General features: G+C 40.6%; 1 protein-coding gene across 2 annotated transcripts; it reads left to right on the top strand.

Moving 5' to 3' along the window:
* The first annotated feature begins 728 nt into the window (after window positions 1–728).
* On the top strand, window positions 729–15206 carry LOC127631066 (rabenosyn-5-like). Of its 2 annotated transcripts, XM_052109031.1 has the most exons (13): window positions 750–762; window positions 889–967; window positions 3270–3507; window positions 6819–6950; window positions 7144–7244; window positions 9374–9419; window positions 9519–9680; window positions 10201–10457; window positions 11977–12047; window positions 12168–12254; window positions 12513–12615; window positions 12880–12963; window positions 14220–15206. In XM_052109031.1, the coding sequence occupies exons 3-13, from the start codon at window positions 3360–3362 to the stop codon at window positions 15204–15206; spliced, it is 2178 nt and encodes a 725-aa protein (XP_051964991.1). In that variant the 5' UTR covers window positions 750–762; window positions 889–967; window positions 3270–3359. The 2 variants fall into 2 exon arrangements, with proteins under 2 accessions (XP_051964990.1, XP_051964991.1); XM_052109030.1 differs by having other exon boundaries at window positions 729–967.
* Window positions 15207–17876: the final 2670 nt, after the last annotated feature.

Here is a 17876-nt window from a genome sequence, read left to right as displayed (position 1 = left end):
ACGAAAAGGAAAATGACTCATTGGAAAAACGATTCATTAAATTGACTCAGAGTCGACTCCTACTTTTGAGAGACAACAACTTTTTTTACGGTGAACTTTCATATATAAAACTTTGCAGGATGTTTTTGTTCACTTAAATCTATGTTACACACTACATGAAAGGTAATTTTCAAATTCCATAATAGGTGCCCTTTAAAATAAAGATCCATCAAGAAAAGAACAGAAGAGAAGAAATAATAATAACAAGAGGGACTAGACCACTCAGGATTAAAAAGCACGTTGGCTGTTCTTGGGAAAAGGAATAGTAATAAGTGTGCTAACTGTGGAGATAAAGTAAATGTAGATCATGTCATCATGCATTGTTCCATATATGAATCTGACAGAAGAAACTTACATGATAAAGTAAGAGAAACAGGGCGGGCATGGGATCTAAAAGGGGTATTGGGAACAGAAGGGGTGGAAGAAGGGGTAAGAGAGATCAGGAGGGAACTTTTTATCATTTTAAAATGCACTAGAATGAATAATAGAATATGAGCTAAGTGACATGGTGATACACACTCTTATACAGTGGGTGGCAATATGCACCTTTAAATGTTATTTGCGATCTGCCAAAAAAACAAAGAGAAGAAGAACTTTCCTCATGCATGAGAGTGATTGGCTGCTGCCAACGACAAGCCCCTCCCACTTCCGGTTAATCTGGCCGGTTCCTCCAGCTGCTAGCTGTTTGTCTGAACTCTGGAGGAAAATGTGTTGATATCTATTGTATGTGGTTTTAACTTCGCCATTATTCATCAACTCACAAAGACAGGATAAACAAAATCGCAGATGAATAAATTGCTCAAGACGTTGTTTGACGCTCTAGTTGAATTGTGACTTTTATTTTGACAGCGGATGAAGTTGTGATCACACCCGACAGACTGTCGTATGATCGATACTGCTCTGATATCAGGAAATATTCCGACACAAGGTACATTTGTCATCTGTCACTTGAGGTTTAGCTTAGGACTGATGTTGTTTACTCTATCATGTATACTGACCGTTTGCTTAAAATAGAGGAAAATCGTGTTTTTATCTGTTCAGTGGAAGCATCGAGTTAATGAACACCAACTTAAAGTACCGTGCTAGTCCAATGGTTCATTGGACAGTGTTCCGTGGTAATATAGTGATTGTCAGGACATGTGCCTATCATGAAATACCACAGTACATGAATATAGTTCAGTCTCATGATATGTCATAAAAGTGCCATGTTATTCAGCATCTAATATCGTAATAGAGGCCGAATCCAGCTCCATATTCGCCGAAATAACCGTTCGGTTTAAATAATAGTGGGTAGCGTATAGGAACTGATCAATATTCTCATGTGTGATAACAGTATGTAAATCCTGAGATCGTGGTGGCATAGAGGGACTCATATTCGTAAGTGTATGAGTTCCTCTATGCCACCACGATCTCAGATTTAGATGAATATTTGAAATATTTAGAATTTTGTTAGTCTATTATTTCTCTGTTCCACCACGCTCTTTATTTTTGAGAATATAGTTTACTGTTATGGGCTTTGGATATGAGCAACAATTTACCTTTGTAACAGTCAGAATCTGGTGTGGCAGCAGCTGCATTAAGTACTGCAGTGCATCTCCTCCTCATGGACTGCACCAGATTTGCCAGTTCTTGCTGTGAGATGTTACCCCACTCTTCCACCAAGACACTTGCAAATTCCAGGACATTTCTGGGGGGAATGGCCCTAGCCCTCACCCTCCGATCCAACAGGTCCCAGAAGTGCTCAATAGGATTGAGATTCTGGCTCTTCGCTGGTCGTGGCAGAGCTTTGACATTCCTGTCTTGCAGGAAATCCCGCACAGAATGAGCAGAATGGCTGGTGGAATTGTCATGCTGGAGGGTCATGTCAGGATGAGCCTGCAGGAAGGGTACCACATCATGGAGGATGTTTTCCCTGTAACGCACAACGTTGAGATTGCCTGCAATGACAACAAGCTCAGTCCAATGATGTTGTGACACACCGCCCCAGACCATGACGGACCCTCCACTTCCAAATCGATCCAGCGCCAGAGAACAGGCCTCGATGTAACGCTCATTCCTTCAACATTAAATGCGAGTCCGATCATCGCCCCTGGTGAGACAAAACTGTGACTCGTCAGTGAAGAGCACTTTTTGCCTGTCCTGTCTGGTCCAGTGAAGGTGTGTTTGTGCCCATAGGTGAGGTTATTGCAGGTGATGTCTGGTAAGGACCTGTCTTACAACAGGCCTACAAGCCCTCAGTCCAGCCTCTCTCAGTCTATTGCGGACAGTCCGAGCACTGATGGAGGGATTGTGTGTTCCTGGTTTAACTCGGGCAGTTGTTGTTTCCATCCTGTACCTGTCCCACAGGTGTGATATTCGTATGTACTGATCCTGTGCAGGTGTTGTTACACATGGTCTGCCACTGCAAGGACGATCAGCTGTCCTTCCTGTCTCCTGTAGTGCTGTCTTAGGTGTCTCACAGTACGGATATTGAAATGAATTGCCCTGGCCACATCTGCAGTCCTCATGCCTCCATGCAGCATGTCTAAGGCACATTCACACAGATGAGCAGGACACTGGGCATATTTCTTTTGGTGTTTTTCAGAGTCAGTAGAAAGGTCTCTTTAGTGTCCTGAGTTTTTAGAACTGTGACATTAATTTTACTACTGTCTGTAAGCTGTTAGTGTCTTAACAACCATTTCATGTGTGCATGTTCATTATTGTTTATGATTCACTTAACAATCATGGAAAACATTGTTTAAAACCTTCACAATAAAGATCTGTAAAGTTATTTGGATTTTTACTAAATTATCTTTCTAAAACAGTGTCCTGAATAAGGGATGTTTCTTTTTTTTTGTTGCTGATTTTACAAGTAAGTGTAATGTTACAATTATCTACTTCCCTATGTCACAGCAGGGCATCATATTTATTACAGTATTTCATTTTTAAATAATAAAATGTTCTTTAATTTAATAGCACAGGAGATCGGATTTACAAACTGTTATCACACATGCCACGTTAGAACATTGATCAGTCCATTTAAATACCGCAGCCTCAGATTTTCAGTGCAACTGTACCTTTAAACAAATACAGCCAATGAAAATAAGCGGGAGGTCCTATATGCCACCCACCATTATCTAAGGTGGAACGGTTATTTCGGCGAATTTGGAGCTGGATTCTTCAACCACACAGATGTGTTATCTTAAACTGTCACAATTGTTTATGTTGTGTGTGTGTGTGTGTGCATACAGGTATGGCTGTGTGAGTGATAGAGACGGTTTGGGACAGTCAGGACTGTCGGACAGCTGCAGCGTAACCCCAGAATCATCAGTCCGCTCCTCATGGCCTCATTGGGGGACACAGCTGAGTTGAAGGAGGGCTTCCTGTGCCCGCTCTGTTTGAAAGATCTCCAGTCATTCTACCAGCTGCAGGACCACTATGAGGAGGAGCATTCCGGAGACAACAGACATGTTACTGGACAGCTCAAAAGTGAGTGAGAGAACTTCTAACAGTATTCACAAGACCAACACTTAACACAATGACAAAATGAAAATGGGTGTGTGTATATACACAAATAGACACTTCAAGGATAAAAATGCACATTACACTGAGGTTACTCCATTACAAAAGATCTTACAGCAGCAAGTTATTTCTTCAGTAGTGCAGTAGTATTGAATCCTGAATTAACGATAATATCAGGCTGAATGTTCATTATCCCAGTTATTACATGGCTACTTAACAGAGATATTAAATGTGGAGTGGCACGAAAAGTAGGAAATCGTTTGCATGGGACAACAATCAATTAAACTGTTTATCAGTCAATAAACAGAATATCTGACCACAGAATGATGCGATTTACCAATAGAGCCATCCAGTATGTATTTATATTTATAAATTAGGCTGTGAATAAATAAAAGATTTTCACATCTATACTTTTATAAAAATATATTTAGATATGCTATAAAATCAGTGGGCATGTTTTAAGTACAATTTGGACAAAATCTTATGCTGTTTTCCAGTGGACTTTTTTTAATAATTGGATAGAACGGGCAGATTCAATTCATATCAAACTTTATTGGCAAGAGAAACTTTAAGTGTACATTGCCTGTGCATTATTAGACACTATACATAAGATATAAAACAAACATACTGAATGCTGAAGTTTAAAATCTCAAATCATAAAATAATAATTTTCTCTCTGTAAGTACACCGGTCAGGTCCTTCTCAGTCTCTATCGCCCACAAGCTGGGTCTCTCTCGGGTGGTTCAGCTTTTGAAACAGGTTCAGATGAAAGTCAGTGAGCATTTTCAACAGTTTGATCTTCATTCTCCATACAGTAAATTTGCTCCTGTGTTTGTTACACCTGGGACATGTGTTACATGTAATGACCGTGCATTGATTCACACAATCAGATCCTGTGTTTTTAGGATGTGCTGTTGAGTCGAACGTGTACCTCCAGAACATTTATACACTGATGAGCCAAAACATTGAGCTCTCACAGGTGAAGTGAATAACGTTGATCATCTCCTAACAAGGCCACATGTCAAGGTCTGGTAGATTAGATGGTAAGCAAACTATCACTTCTCGTAGTCAACGTGTTGGATGCAGGAGAAATGGGCAGGAGTAAAGACCTGAGCGACTTTGACAAGGGCCAAATTATGATGGCCAGACGACTGGGTCAGAGCATCTCTGAAACGGCAAGGCTTGTGGGGTGCTCCCGGTCAGCAGTGGTTGGTACATACCGACAGTGGTCCGAGGAGGGACAAACCACACACCGGCGACAGGGTGTTGGGCTCCTGAGGCTCATCGATGCCGGAGGGCAATGAAGGCTATCCCGTCTGGTCCAAACCGACAGAAGGTCTACTGTTGCACATGTCACAGAATATTGTAATGATGGTTACGGGAGGAATGTGTCACAACACGCAGCGCATCACACGCTGCTGCGTACGGGGACTGTGTAACCAGTCAGAGTGCCCATGATGACCCCAGTCCACCGTCGAAAGGGATTACAATGGGCACACAGGCATTGGAACTGGACCTGGGAGCAATGGAAGGTCATCTGGTCCCATGATTCATTTTCTTATACATCACGTGGACGGCCGTGTACATGAGCACCGTTTACCTGGGGAAGAGATGGCACCAGGATGCACTGTGGGAAGACAAGCCGGTGCAGGGAGTGTGATGTTCTGCTGGGAAACCCTGGGTCCGGCCATTCATGAAGATTTGACACATGCCACCTACCTAAACATTGTTACAGACAGGTATACCCCTTTATGGCAACGGTATTCCCTGATGGCAGTGGCCTTTTTCAGCATAATAATGTGCCCTGCCACACTGCACACATTGTTCGGGAATGGTTTGATGAACATGAGATGTTCCCCTGGTCTCCAAATTCCCCAGATCTCAATATGATTGAGCATCTGTGGGATGTGCTTGACCAACAAGTCCAATCCATGGAGGCCGCACCTAGCAATTTACAGGACTTAAAGGATCTGCTGCTAATATCTTGATGCCAGATACCACAGGACACCTTCAGAGGTCTTGTAGAGTCCATCCCTCTGCGGGTCGGCGTTGTTTTGGTGGCACGAGGGGGACAACACGATATTAGGCATAATGTTTTGGCTCATCAGTGTATATTCCAAATTTAGCCACAGAAAGTGGGGAAAAACATTACAGAAATATGGCAGATGCCCTAACCCTGCCCCCACCCTAATCCGAGCCTGTGAGTCTGAGTATCCTGCCAGGAACAACTCGGGACACCTTTGTCCTAATGCGTAAAAAAAAAACATACTGAATTAATACATTTTATGAACGTGTTCAATTTCCCAGCTGTAGTATAAATAAACGGGTGCTTCTTCAGCTTCAAGACATTTCATGTCTCACAGGCTGATGTGAAAATGATTTCGTTCTATGTTTCAAAAATTATATTTGTGGTGTAATATACATCACATAAAATAATTTTCCCTCTAATATACAGTATATATACATATACATGTACTGTACTGCACTGCATATGTATGCATAACATTTGAGAAATTAGTGTTCTGCTTGGTGTCAGTGAAGAGAAAAATCACATTTTAAGCTGTCATTTTGTCAAATTGAGTGTGAAAATATGAATTGTGTGTATTTAGGATACATCAAATGTTAGTTATGAAATTAGCCTCTTCAAGACAAAGTCGTTGATCATTTTATTTGAAAAGTGTTAAAAATGTCATTTCCATCAGCATCATTTCCAGCACAGAATTCTATTAAACACAAAACAGAATTTGACACGAGCTGGAAATGAATGACATAAATCTCCTGTGATGCACAATTTAAATCAACTAACGAGTGTGAAACATGATTTAACTTCACTTTCTAGAAGTCCACAGTGCTGAAAGTACCCAAAGTTTAAGAAACACCCACATTTAGTGGTGTAGTGGACTAAAGGACATAACTGGTAATCAGACCCATCTGATGGTCGCTGGTTCGATCCCCACAGCCACCACCATTGTGTCCTTGAGCAAGACACTTCATCCAGGTTGCTCCGGGGATTGTCCCTGTAATAAGTGCAGTGTAAGTCACTTTGGATAAAAGCGTCTGCCAAATGCATAAATGTAAATTTATAATTATTCATATGCTTATTTAACTTGAGAATCACAGACTGAGGTCCAAAACAGTCATGATCTCCACCCTGCGCCACTTCTTTACAGCAGTTGGCGTGGATTATGCTAGTTCTGTTCAACGTCCAAGGTGTGTAGTAACAAGGAGGTCTTGACTAAGTATTCAATACTTCTACTTGTTTTCACATTGTTTCTCAGGTCTTGTTCAGAAGGCAAAGAGAGCCAAAGATAAGCTGTTGAAGCGGGATGGAGATGAGCGAACTGAGAGCATTTACGAGTCTTTTTATTATGGAGGAGTTGACCCATACATGTGGGAGCCGCAGGAGCTCGGTAAGACTTCTTAGTGGAGAATATTGTGAATCTGTCTTTGGTGGTGATGCACTATGCTTTCAGTCAGTTAAAGTTTGATGTTGAGACTGAACAAACTTGTTTTAGTCTTTTATTTTTGTATTCCAGCTTTACTTGGTTCTAAGTTGAACGTTAGTTATTGTCAAACTGTAATGAGTGTATTGTGTTCAATCAGGAGCCACCCGCAGTCACTTAGACTCTTTTAAGATGCACAGAGCAGCACGAATCGACCATTATGTCATTGAACTCAACAAATGTATCATACGTCTGGAAAAGGTGAATATTTATCCATTATACTTCTAGTAATAAAGCATGTTGAACTTTGAGCAATTATACATTGGAAATAAAGATTATGAAATACTTTTGATGCTATTTAGGAAAGGCTGTTGTTTCATTTTTGACACGCAAGTCCAGAAACATTGTGCAAATATAGAAACACAGATGCAAATTCTTGTGCCAGTGCGGCCCTGTTGTACATACATAACGTGAGTACTTCTGTTGCTCTGGCTGTAGTAAACCCCCATAATCAGGTTGTGTTTGGTGCTATCTAATCGCAAAGTAATGAATTACTGTAAAAGCATTATGTGATGAGGATGAGGGTGCACGGCCTGGCACTGGATAGCCTAGCCTGGTGCCACACTGGTGCTGAAACCCGGAAATGGAGGAAGATGCACCATCAGAGAGCCCTCGCCGCTAACAGAGGATCACGACTCCGAGGAGGTTTGCCCAAAGGCGGAGGAGCCCGCTGCTGTCCGCCAGGGGGTGGGGGAGCTTGCTGCTGTCCTCCAGGAAGTGGAGAAGCCGCTGCGGTTTGCCAAAGGACAGGGGAGCCGCAACCATCCACCAGGGGGCAGGGGAGCTCACTGCCATCTGTCAGAAGGTGAGGTCCAGTGCCATTGCCCGGTGTAGCAGAGAACTGCTACCCAGCTGGCTGAAGACCGAATGGCGGAGTGGTCGGGAACTAGAGTTTTTTCTTTTCTCTCTCTCTTCCGCCCTCTTTTCCCCTTCCCTCATCCAGCCGGCGAGGACATGTCAGAAGGGGCAACTCCTCCCCTCCAGAGGGGGAGTAAGTCAGTCCGGAGATTTCCCCAGCCTGAATTGGGTGGTGGGGGTATGTGACAAGGAGGGTGTGGCTGAGCCGTGAGGGTGCACACCTGGCGCTGAGTAGCCCTATCAGCGGGAGAGAGATGGATGAGGGGAAACCGAGGATGCCAGAGGGGGAGAGAGATGGATAGCCTACACGGAGCTGTGTGTGTTCGTGGTCTACATCTGTTATTAAGTTCCAATTTGATGTTGTTATAATTAAAGTCTTGAGTGTTGACTCGGGTCCCGCCGCCTCCTTTCCTGAACCATGTTACACATTATATTTCAAATGCTTGGAATCAGATTACAGTTACCTTCAATTAATTACTTTTAAGTACACTACTTGGGCTGCAGATTTTTCAATATTTATTACAGTACACTGCCCTCCTCAAGTATTTGGACAGTGAGACACTTTTCATAATTATGGCTCTGTACGGCACAACAATGGATTTGAAATGATAATGAATACTGTATGTGATTTGAAGATCAGACTGTCAGATTTAATTTGAAAGGATTTACATAACTGTATGAAGTTTAGGAATTACAGCACATTTTATAAACATACCCCCCTTGTCAGGGGCTTAAAAGTAATTGGAAAAACTAACAATCACAAATAAAAATACAATCTTTATACTTGGTTGAAAATCCTTTGCAGTGAATGACTGTCTGAAGTCTGGCACTCATCGACATCACCAAATTCTGGGTTCCCTCCCTAGTGATGCCTTTACTGCAGCTGTCTTAAATCTGCCAGTCTGCACTTCAATCACATACAGTATACATTATCATTTTAAATCCATTGTGGTGCCATAATTATGAAAAGTGTCTCACTGTCCAAATACTTGCGGAGGGCACGGACACCTTAATATGCAAATCTGTTTGCGGTTCTGTGACACCTGAAGGTCGTGTGCCCACTAGCAGCTATTGAGTCATTGAACTAAGAGGAAATATAAACATTTTCATTCGTTAAGCACTTTTCTGTTTTAGAAAGTAGCTGACATGTGAGTGGAAATGTGATTACTTTTCTGATAATCAGTGAAATCAGTAATCAAATTACAATTTTACTAAAGTAATTAGCAGTTTCAAATGAATTATTCCCTTGAGCAGCTGGGAATGAGTTGTCTTCAAGCGTAAACCAGGTGAGTGATATTTCAGGTAGTTTCTATGGGTGTTTCAGGTAGCCACAATGAGAAAACACTGTTCAATACTTCTGTAGAAAATGTTTCGGTCTAAAGGATTCAGATAATGTATCACATGCTCAAATGAATGTTTTAAGCTCTTCAAATAGTTTCACATTCGTTCTTTTGTTTTTTTTTTGTGTTCAGCTAACCTGCTTTGACAGAACCAGCATGGATGCGGCGCAGATAAGATGTAAGTGAACAGCATCAAGAATAATCTCTGGGATGTGTTTCATACTGCTAAAGTAGTAAAAACTTACACCGTGACAGTCGTGTTGCTTTGTTTTCTCAGCACTTGAGAAATCTGTGGTGTCATGGGTGAGTGATCACGATGTGCCATTTTGCCCGGATTGTGGAGGGAAATTCAACATCCGTAACCGCCGCCATCATTGCCGTCTTTGTGGTTCCATCATGTGTAGGAAGTGCACAGAGTTTGTGCCTCTGCCTCTGGCATGTGAGTTTACATGTGTCGATGAGTTTTCAATCATGTATCTCCCATTTTTATTTGCTCAAACAGTATTCATTCTGTAGCGCCAGTTACGGAAACAAGTCCAGGTCACATTTTTCCCCAAAATCAAAATAATATTTTTATTTTGCATAAAGCAAATGAAGCCTCTTTAAGACTATTTAATTATTCCCCAAAATGCTCTTTGTAATGCGTCCAGACGGTTCACTTGAGGAACAAGTATTCTCAATGGTGATTCTATTATATGCACAAAGATAGTGCCATAAATACTACCATGATGAAATACTTAACAATTTATAAGTAATAAATCGTGACTGAATTCTAACAGTACACTTATGGCATTGGGGGGGGTTGCTAAATTGCCCTAAAAGTAGGCTCATGTAGGTGACCTGTACCATACTTGAGATTCATTCAATAAGATTCGACTGTAATATTTTTTTGTATTCTGTTGATGTATATTGGTAGTGTGGTTCTACAGTGTGATGTTTCTGTAATGTTGTGTTGTCAGATAAGTTAACCAGTGGAACGAAAGAGGATCTGTGTGCTCCGGCCAGTTCGGGTCAGAGCGGTTCTCCTGGAGAACAGGTGATTCGGCAGATCCCTCGCCGCGGCTCCATCAGCAGCATCTCCTCCGTCACCTCTGTGTTAGAAGAGAAAGATGAAGACCATGTGCGCTGCTGTCGGCACTGTATGGACTCGCTGCTCCGCCATCAGTGCAAACTGGAGGAGAGAGACCACGTGCCTGACATTGTCAATCTCTACGAGGTACCAGCTGCAGAGTTAACCAGACATTTTTACTCACAACATTGTGAACACAAACTCTTGAACATCAAAATATACCCGAATTACTGGTTTCTGGTTTTATTGTGGATGATTAATCAGTGTAATATCAAAGTCTATAAGAATGTTTTTCATCAAAATCATCATCACTTTGGTCACACGTTTTTTCCCCACTGTTGTATATAGCCTTTGTAATATTTTGACAATAGTTAATTCAGTGATTTAATGGCAGTTAAGGGTAATATAATAAAGCAGGGTTCCCTTGGATCCTTAAATCTTAAATTGAAGGTCATAAAAGTCTTAAATATCTTAAATGATACAAAAAAGGTCTTCAATTTGGGAGAGGAAAGTCAGGAATATACAACCTAATGTGAGTATCAAACTTCAAAAGAATATGATTTATTATATAAGTGCATGCGCCGCGTCCTTCAGGTGGTATTTTCTCCAAACACGCGGGGGCTTGTGAGTGTTTCCAGCTGTTGCAGAGCGCTTCGCAATCATTAGGACACATCCGAAATTGATGACAATTGATCGCTACTGATTATAGAATGTTGATTAAATATAACAATATTTACTTTGAAATGTTTATATTGAAATACGATGTAGATTATTGGAGGAGTGCACGTTTTATTTCATATGAGCAGCTGGAAGCAGTGAATGCCAACATTTCAAAATAAGAGTCCCCGCTGTATTTCAGCCTTTTAAAAGTTCCACACTATGAATCAAATCTTTTCTTTTTTTTTTTGTTATTGTTATTTTTGTTGCACCATAAAGTTCATCTGGAATTGAATTACATTTGGACTCTTGTATCCTCTGTCTGGCCCTCCCCATCACAGGAAGTAAAGACTAAGAACGTTTAATATAGGCGACCGATTTTTAAAACTATTCATTCTATTCATTATCGTATCAGCAAAATCCAATATTTGTATTTATTTCTGTAATGTTACATAAATCAATTTGAATGTGATATAAATGTGTTAAACATGCATATATTCTACCCTGTTTTACTGATAAGTAATGTTATAGTCATGTTAAATGTGTTCTCCTGCCTGTTTAACAGTCTGTGATACATGATTTACTTTGGGATGGGAATACGGTATTAATTTGAAGAAAGTATTAAAAAGTCTTAAATTTGATTGTAAAAACTCTACAGATACCCTGTAAAGGTATCGCCAATATCAAACAGTAAAAGATTTCCAAAGCTACATTTCTTTCTCAAATGTTTCACTGGTGAATGCTTTACATTACATAAATGAAATGCTTTGCGTAGGCCTGTTGTGATTATTTGATCTTGGATTTTGTTTTGCACTTTAAAATACAGCAGATATAACTTTTAATGTCTCTGAATTGCACATGAAGTCTTTACTTTGACTGTTTTTCACTTGCAATGCCAGTACAAAATAGACAACAATGAACAGTTTGTTGAGAATGAGGGTCAATCAGTCCGAGAGGTGGCTTTAATTGTTAAACTGTAGCCCTTTGTTTGTGTCACTTGTGTTTGCAGAGGTTAAGGACGTGTATGGAGAAGGTTGAAGCTAAAGCTCCAGAGTACACGCACATGGCTGAGTCGCTCAAGTAAGCCCTCAACTTCAGCTGTAAGAAAAGAGCTACACGCGTGCATTTCTCTCATTAATTCACTGACCATGTGGCATGTATGAAGCTCTGGGGGACTCAAGTTCTGTCTGTGTTATACAGTGCTGGAGAGACGGCCTATAACATGGAGAATGCTGCTGGACTCAGGATGGAGATACAAAAATATTATGAGCTCATTGATGTTCTGAGGTATGCAACAGACAACATAGAGACACACGTCTGTCCCAAAACCTGCCGAGCTGCCTTCTAAGGCAGAGATGGTAACTCCTAAGTGACAGTAGAACAGTCTACATAGGCAGCAACTGTGTCACTCGCACAGCAAACTCAACTCACTATTGTATAATAAGCAGCTCAATAGGTTTTGGAACAGACTCAGAGCTGTACTGTTTTTTGTGATAGATATATCAGTATCATGTATGCATTTCTATGGGTGTGTGTTTGTATTAGTAAGAAGATTCTCACACTTGGGTTAAGAGAAGAAGTCCAGCCGCACCCAAAAGCTCTCCAGCTGCAAAAGATGGTGCGCTATGCAGCTACGCTTTTTATTCAGGTTAGACACAAACAAAACTATCCTACCCATAAGAAGCCAGTGATGTACATCATCAGTCAAAAGTTTGGACACACATTCTCAATCATTGTCATGAATGTTTCCTGCATTTTTGAAGTCATCATAACTATGAAATAAAATAAATGGAAGGATTAAAATTATGAACTGACTAAACATGTAATATTTGAGCTTGTTTGTGTAGATTGCTGCTCTGCACACATTTTTTTATTCTCTCATGGGACTTCATTACATTCTTACACCCCGCAGGAGAAACTGTTGGGTCTAACGTCCCTCCCCACCAAGGAGAAATACGAGGAGCTGAAGGAGAAGAGGGTTCAACAGGAGCGGCAGGTGACACCATTGCACAGTCATGACTCTGTTCATACATTCAGTTTGCTCATCGGCAATTTCAGCATTACAGGCGGAACATTTGCAATGTTAAATTTAACCTCACATAGAAAGTACTCCTTGTTTAGATCGGGGAATGATCTTGCATTATGGACATGACAAAGAGTTTTTTTGGAGACCGGTGACTTTGTGAAAACTAAAAACTCTTTGAATTAAAAATGGACAATCTGTCATTATGGACGTGACAGAAATTTGTAGACTTTGATCTCGGAGACATCTGTATGATGTCCATCAAGGCTGAATGATGGATTGAAATAAGATTTAAATCACCATGTGGCCTTGTGTGATTACTAAACCACCAAAGGCTGCATTTTAAAATATAGTTTGCATTGTCCGCATCAGTCAGCGCTGCGTGAGCGTGTGGCGCCTCCTAGCGGGTGTGTGCGCGGCACAAGCTGAGCAGCACAGTAATATTAGATGTTGATCATATATTACAATTCAAATGGCAAAGTTTGTCAAAATGATCCTGTCCCAGCTGTTGGCTATAAATGCTGTAAGATTGAAGCAATTCAAAGATCAAACCAATGGTCAGCAGTCTATTAGAAACGTCATAGTTAAACAAGGAGCGGTAGATGTTTGATTCTCTCATTGATATATGATTTAATATGAGACGTCCGTAACACATTATTATTATTATTATGGGTGTTTAAACATACTTTCGTCAAACTTGACATCGGCAAAAGTAAGCTTTGAACAGAAAGTGTCAAATTATTTGAATGAATATTGTTTGAGTGATTTGAGTGACCTTTAAAACATTACAGATGTCACACGGCACTGAAATGCAGCAACCTGCACGAGTCTTGTAGTCCTTTGACCCCTATTTTACTACTATGAAATATGGCTGGGTAGAGGTGGATAAACAATATATTGCAATGTATATTTACATAGACCTTTAATACAGATCGAAATGAACAATTTAAAAGAGGTTTTGTTCCTTTGATTAAAACCATGGATCTGATGAGGATCAGTGAATCTGATCAATAAATATGATAAATCAATGATGAATGTTCATTTTAAGTCACCGTCTGGCGTATTGAACGTAGTTATGATTTTCCATTAAGATAATCACAATGCTTTCACTTTTGTACAATCAAATACATAATTTACACTGGAAGATCGTTGCATAATAGTCTGGTCAATAAATATTTGATGCCAGAAGTGCTATTCATTGTGGGGTCATATTGTCTTGTGTAACTTAGGCAGCCCTGGAGGCACAAACGCGTCGATCTGAAAATGAGAAGAACCGACCGGCCCTCAGTACAAACGGGGATGTTCCTCATCCTCGCATGACCAAAGCTGGCAGCTGGCTGCCACAATCCGACACCCTACACACCCGCTCTGAACTGGACGACCCTCTACTGCAACAGATCGAAAACATCGAGTCATTCTTACGGCAGGCACGCGCTGCAAACCGTACCGATGAAGTAGCCATGCTAGAGGAGAACCTACGACAACTTCAGGACGAGTTTGACACCCAGCAGACCAGCCGAGCTATCGAGCTTTCACAGAAGCTGGCCGAGGAGACGGACCTTCAGCAGAGACAGATCGAACATCTGCATCAAAGAGAGCTTGAGAACAAAACCCACACGAGAACTTCCTCCTTGGATTTCAGAGACAGAGGAAATGTTCAGAAACAACAACAAGAGGAGGAAGGTGACTTGGAAGAACATTTGATTGAAAACTTGCCACCATTGGAGAGGCAAAGAGATGAACATTCACCGACTCCACCGTCCAAAAACCCGTTTGACAAGGAAGATTCCTCTCCAGCTGAGGAAGAGCCAAACAGATCTTTGAACAAAGAGTTGCAGAGGGACCATAATCAGACAGCCAAGGGAAAGAAAGAGTACAACCCTTTTCAAGAAGATGATGAAATTGAGAATCCAGACACCGATAAGACATCTGGAAATCCTTTTGAAGATGAGGATGATGAAGAAGATAGAGGTAACCCTTTTAAAGAGGGTTCATATGAGACTCCGACTGCCTCAAGCAATCCGTTCGATGAAGATGATGAGGTCTCTGCTATGGAGTATATGATTGAGGAAGAGTTACTGCTACAACAGATAGATAATATTCGTGCATATATCTTTGATGCCAAGCTCAGTGAACGCTCAGATGAAGTGGAGCTTTTGTCTGAGAACCTGCGGGAGCTGCAACGCACGCTTCAAGAGCAGAAACGAAAGAAATAGTGAGAGCCATGAACCCTTTTTATATCTGAAATGGCTTTTTTCAGTTATAAATATAAGCAAAAGCGGCTTAGACAAGCAACTATATACTAACAACAAGAACATTTTGGTAGAGCAGCAGAAACGTATAACTTCAAATTTCAATTGCCTCAGATAATTAGGTTTGAAATATAATCCATTTTGTCAGTTATAAACATATATTACTATTGCACTAGGCAAGAATGTTGTAAAGCAAATTTAAAGTTCCTGCACTAAAGTCAGTAACATAGCAAGTGCTAGCATTGCTAATTAATCGAATTGTTAAAATTGTGCAATCAAACCTAGTGTTATTTGCATTTAACTGGTAGTTTGAGGTTGTAAACGGGTAGTTTATTTATGCAAAGTGGTTGTTGGATGGTAAAGGTTTTACCATTGATGTTTCAAAGTCAGTATGCACATACTGTAGCTTCTGTGAGATTTCATTGTTGTATTTTGAATCAGCTGATTTTGTGAGTCCAGCATGAATGGACATCTGTTGCTTTCAGCTGATCATATGAGACTGAGCTAATGGATGACCAACGCTTCACTTAATAGAATCCCTGATGTGCAGCGTTTCTCGGAAACACGATTGGCTGAATCTGCCATGCTGATTGCAATGTTTATTGATATGATTTTAAATTTTCATCTAATTTGTGTGTGCATATCAAGTAAATTATACATGTATTGTTCCACTAGTGGCAGCTTATAATAATAACTCAATTATATAAAGTATTTGTGAAGCATTAGTTTATTGTTGACTGATTATTTATTAATCTTTGTGCCTACATTCTTAATTCATTGAGTATATATAAATAGTATGTCATTCATTTGTTTCATCATCATCATCGGGCGGGCTTGTTAGGCATGAAAATACTCTTCCACAACTTTTTATCCTCTGCCAATCTGGTGACCTCTTGCATTAGATGTTCTTTTTCCAATTCCAGGCCTAAGTGTTTAAGATCTTAGTACACTTTTTCTCGATATGAAAAGTGCTGTCTACCACGTGGGTTTGATGTTACTTCCGACTTGTAAAGGACATCGATTTTCGCCGGTTCGCACTCGTTCATTCGTAGACAGTGTCCAATAAACTGCAGCTGTCTCGATCTAATAGTTGAACTGATTGGAATTTGGCCAGTTTTCTTGTAAAGTTCTTGATTAGTCATATGAGCTTCAGCTTGATTGATGCCCAGCATGATCCGATAACACTTTCTGGTGAAGATGTCGAGTTTGTGCTCCAGTGCCTCAGTGAACGCCCAAGACTCGCATCCATAAAGCAGTAAATTTGTTTACTGTGCCAAATTACTTGGATCATTATATCAGCTCATTTAAAAAGCTGTTTACTAAGTGTTTAACACATGCAAACAAGAGGTGAGAAATGCTTATGAGCACATTGACATAAATCCGTAATAAAAAAAACTGTTTATACATTTGTGGTTATGAATTTGACATATGATTGCTTAGTGTGTTCAAACTGTTTAAGCATCACGTACATTTATGTAATTGCTTTAATAGTAAATCCAAGTCATTACATATATAAACGCATTTAATTTATTAACTATGAATTTATGCCTCAATGTTCTCAAGAACACTTTTTCCCTCTATAAACCTGGCTTGCTCACTGGGGGTCAAAGACAAATCACTTAAAGCATGAATTGCAATGACGTTTTTTCAAAGAAACTGCTCGATCAGGACTCCAAGACATCAGTAAAGCTGCTTTGAAACATGTTGTGAAAAGCACTATACAAATAAAAAATGAGGACTTCTGTACCACTTGTGTGCATCGGCTAACAAAAATCAGTTATTATTAACTCGTATGAATATATATAGAATTTAACCAAAACTATCCATCCATCTTCAACCGCTTATCCGAAGTCGGGTCGCGTGGGCAGCAGCTCCAGCAAATTTCCCTATCCCAAGCAACATTAACCAGTTCTGACTCGGGGACCCCGAGGCAGAACGCAGGCCAGTGTGGAGATGTAATCTCTCCACCTAGTCCTGGGTCTTCCCCGGGGCATCCTTACCAGATGCTCAAACCACCTCAACTGGATCATTTCGACGCAAAAGAGCAGCGGCTCTACTCAGAGCTCCTCACCCTATCTAAGGGAGAAGCCCGCCACCCTCCTGAGGAAACCCATTTCGGCCGCTTGTACTCGCGACCTAGTTTTTTGGGTAATGACCCAGCCTTCAGGACCATAGGTGAGGGTAGGAATGAAAATTGACCGGTAGATCGAGAGCTTTGCCTTCCGGCTCAGCTCTCTTTTCGTGACAACAGTGCAATACCGCCCCTAATGCCCCGATTCTCCGGCCAACCTCCCGCTCCATTGTCCCCTCACTCGTGAACAAGACACTGAGGTACTTGAACTCCTTCACTTGGGGCAATACCTCCTACCCTTAACCAAATCTAATGCTTAACAAATACTTTATACCAAGTAGTTATTATAACATGTAACCAGAGAGTCATGAGTTTAATTTACTCACCTTATTTTCTTCTAAAGTATTTAGATTAAGTGAACAATCTGTTTTCATAATTGCCTTTTTCTCTTTTCAAATGTATTTGAAGAAAACCCCCTATACTCAAGTCTTCTTCTGAATATCAATGTCACATGCATGTTTTACTAACACAAATGTTTACAATAACAATGATCTGTGTAACAT

The sequence above is a fragment of the Xyrauchen texanus genome, chromosome 37, assembly GCF_025860055.1.
Source record: "Xyrauchen texanus isolate HMW12.3.18 chromosome 37, RBS_HiC_50CHRs, whole genome shotgun sequence".
Lineage (NCBI taxonomy): Eukaryota > Metazoa > Chordata > Actinopteri > Cypriniformes > Catostomidae > Xyrauchen > Xyrauchen texanus.
This window is presented reverse-complemented; position numbering and strand designations above follow the sequence as displayed.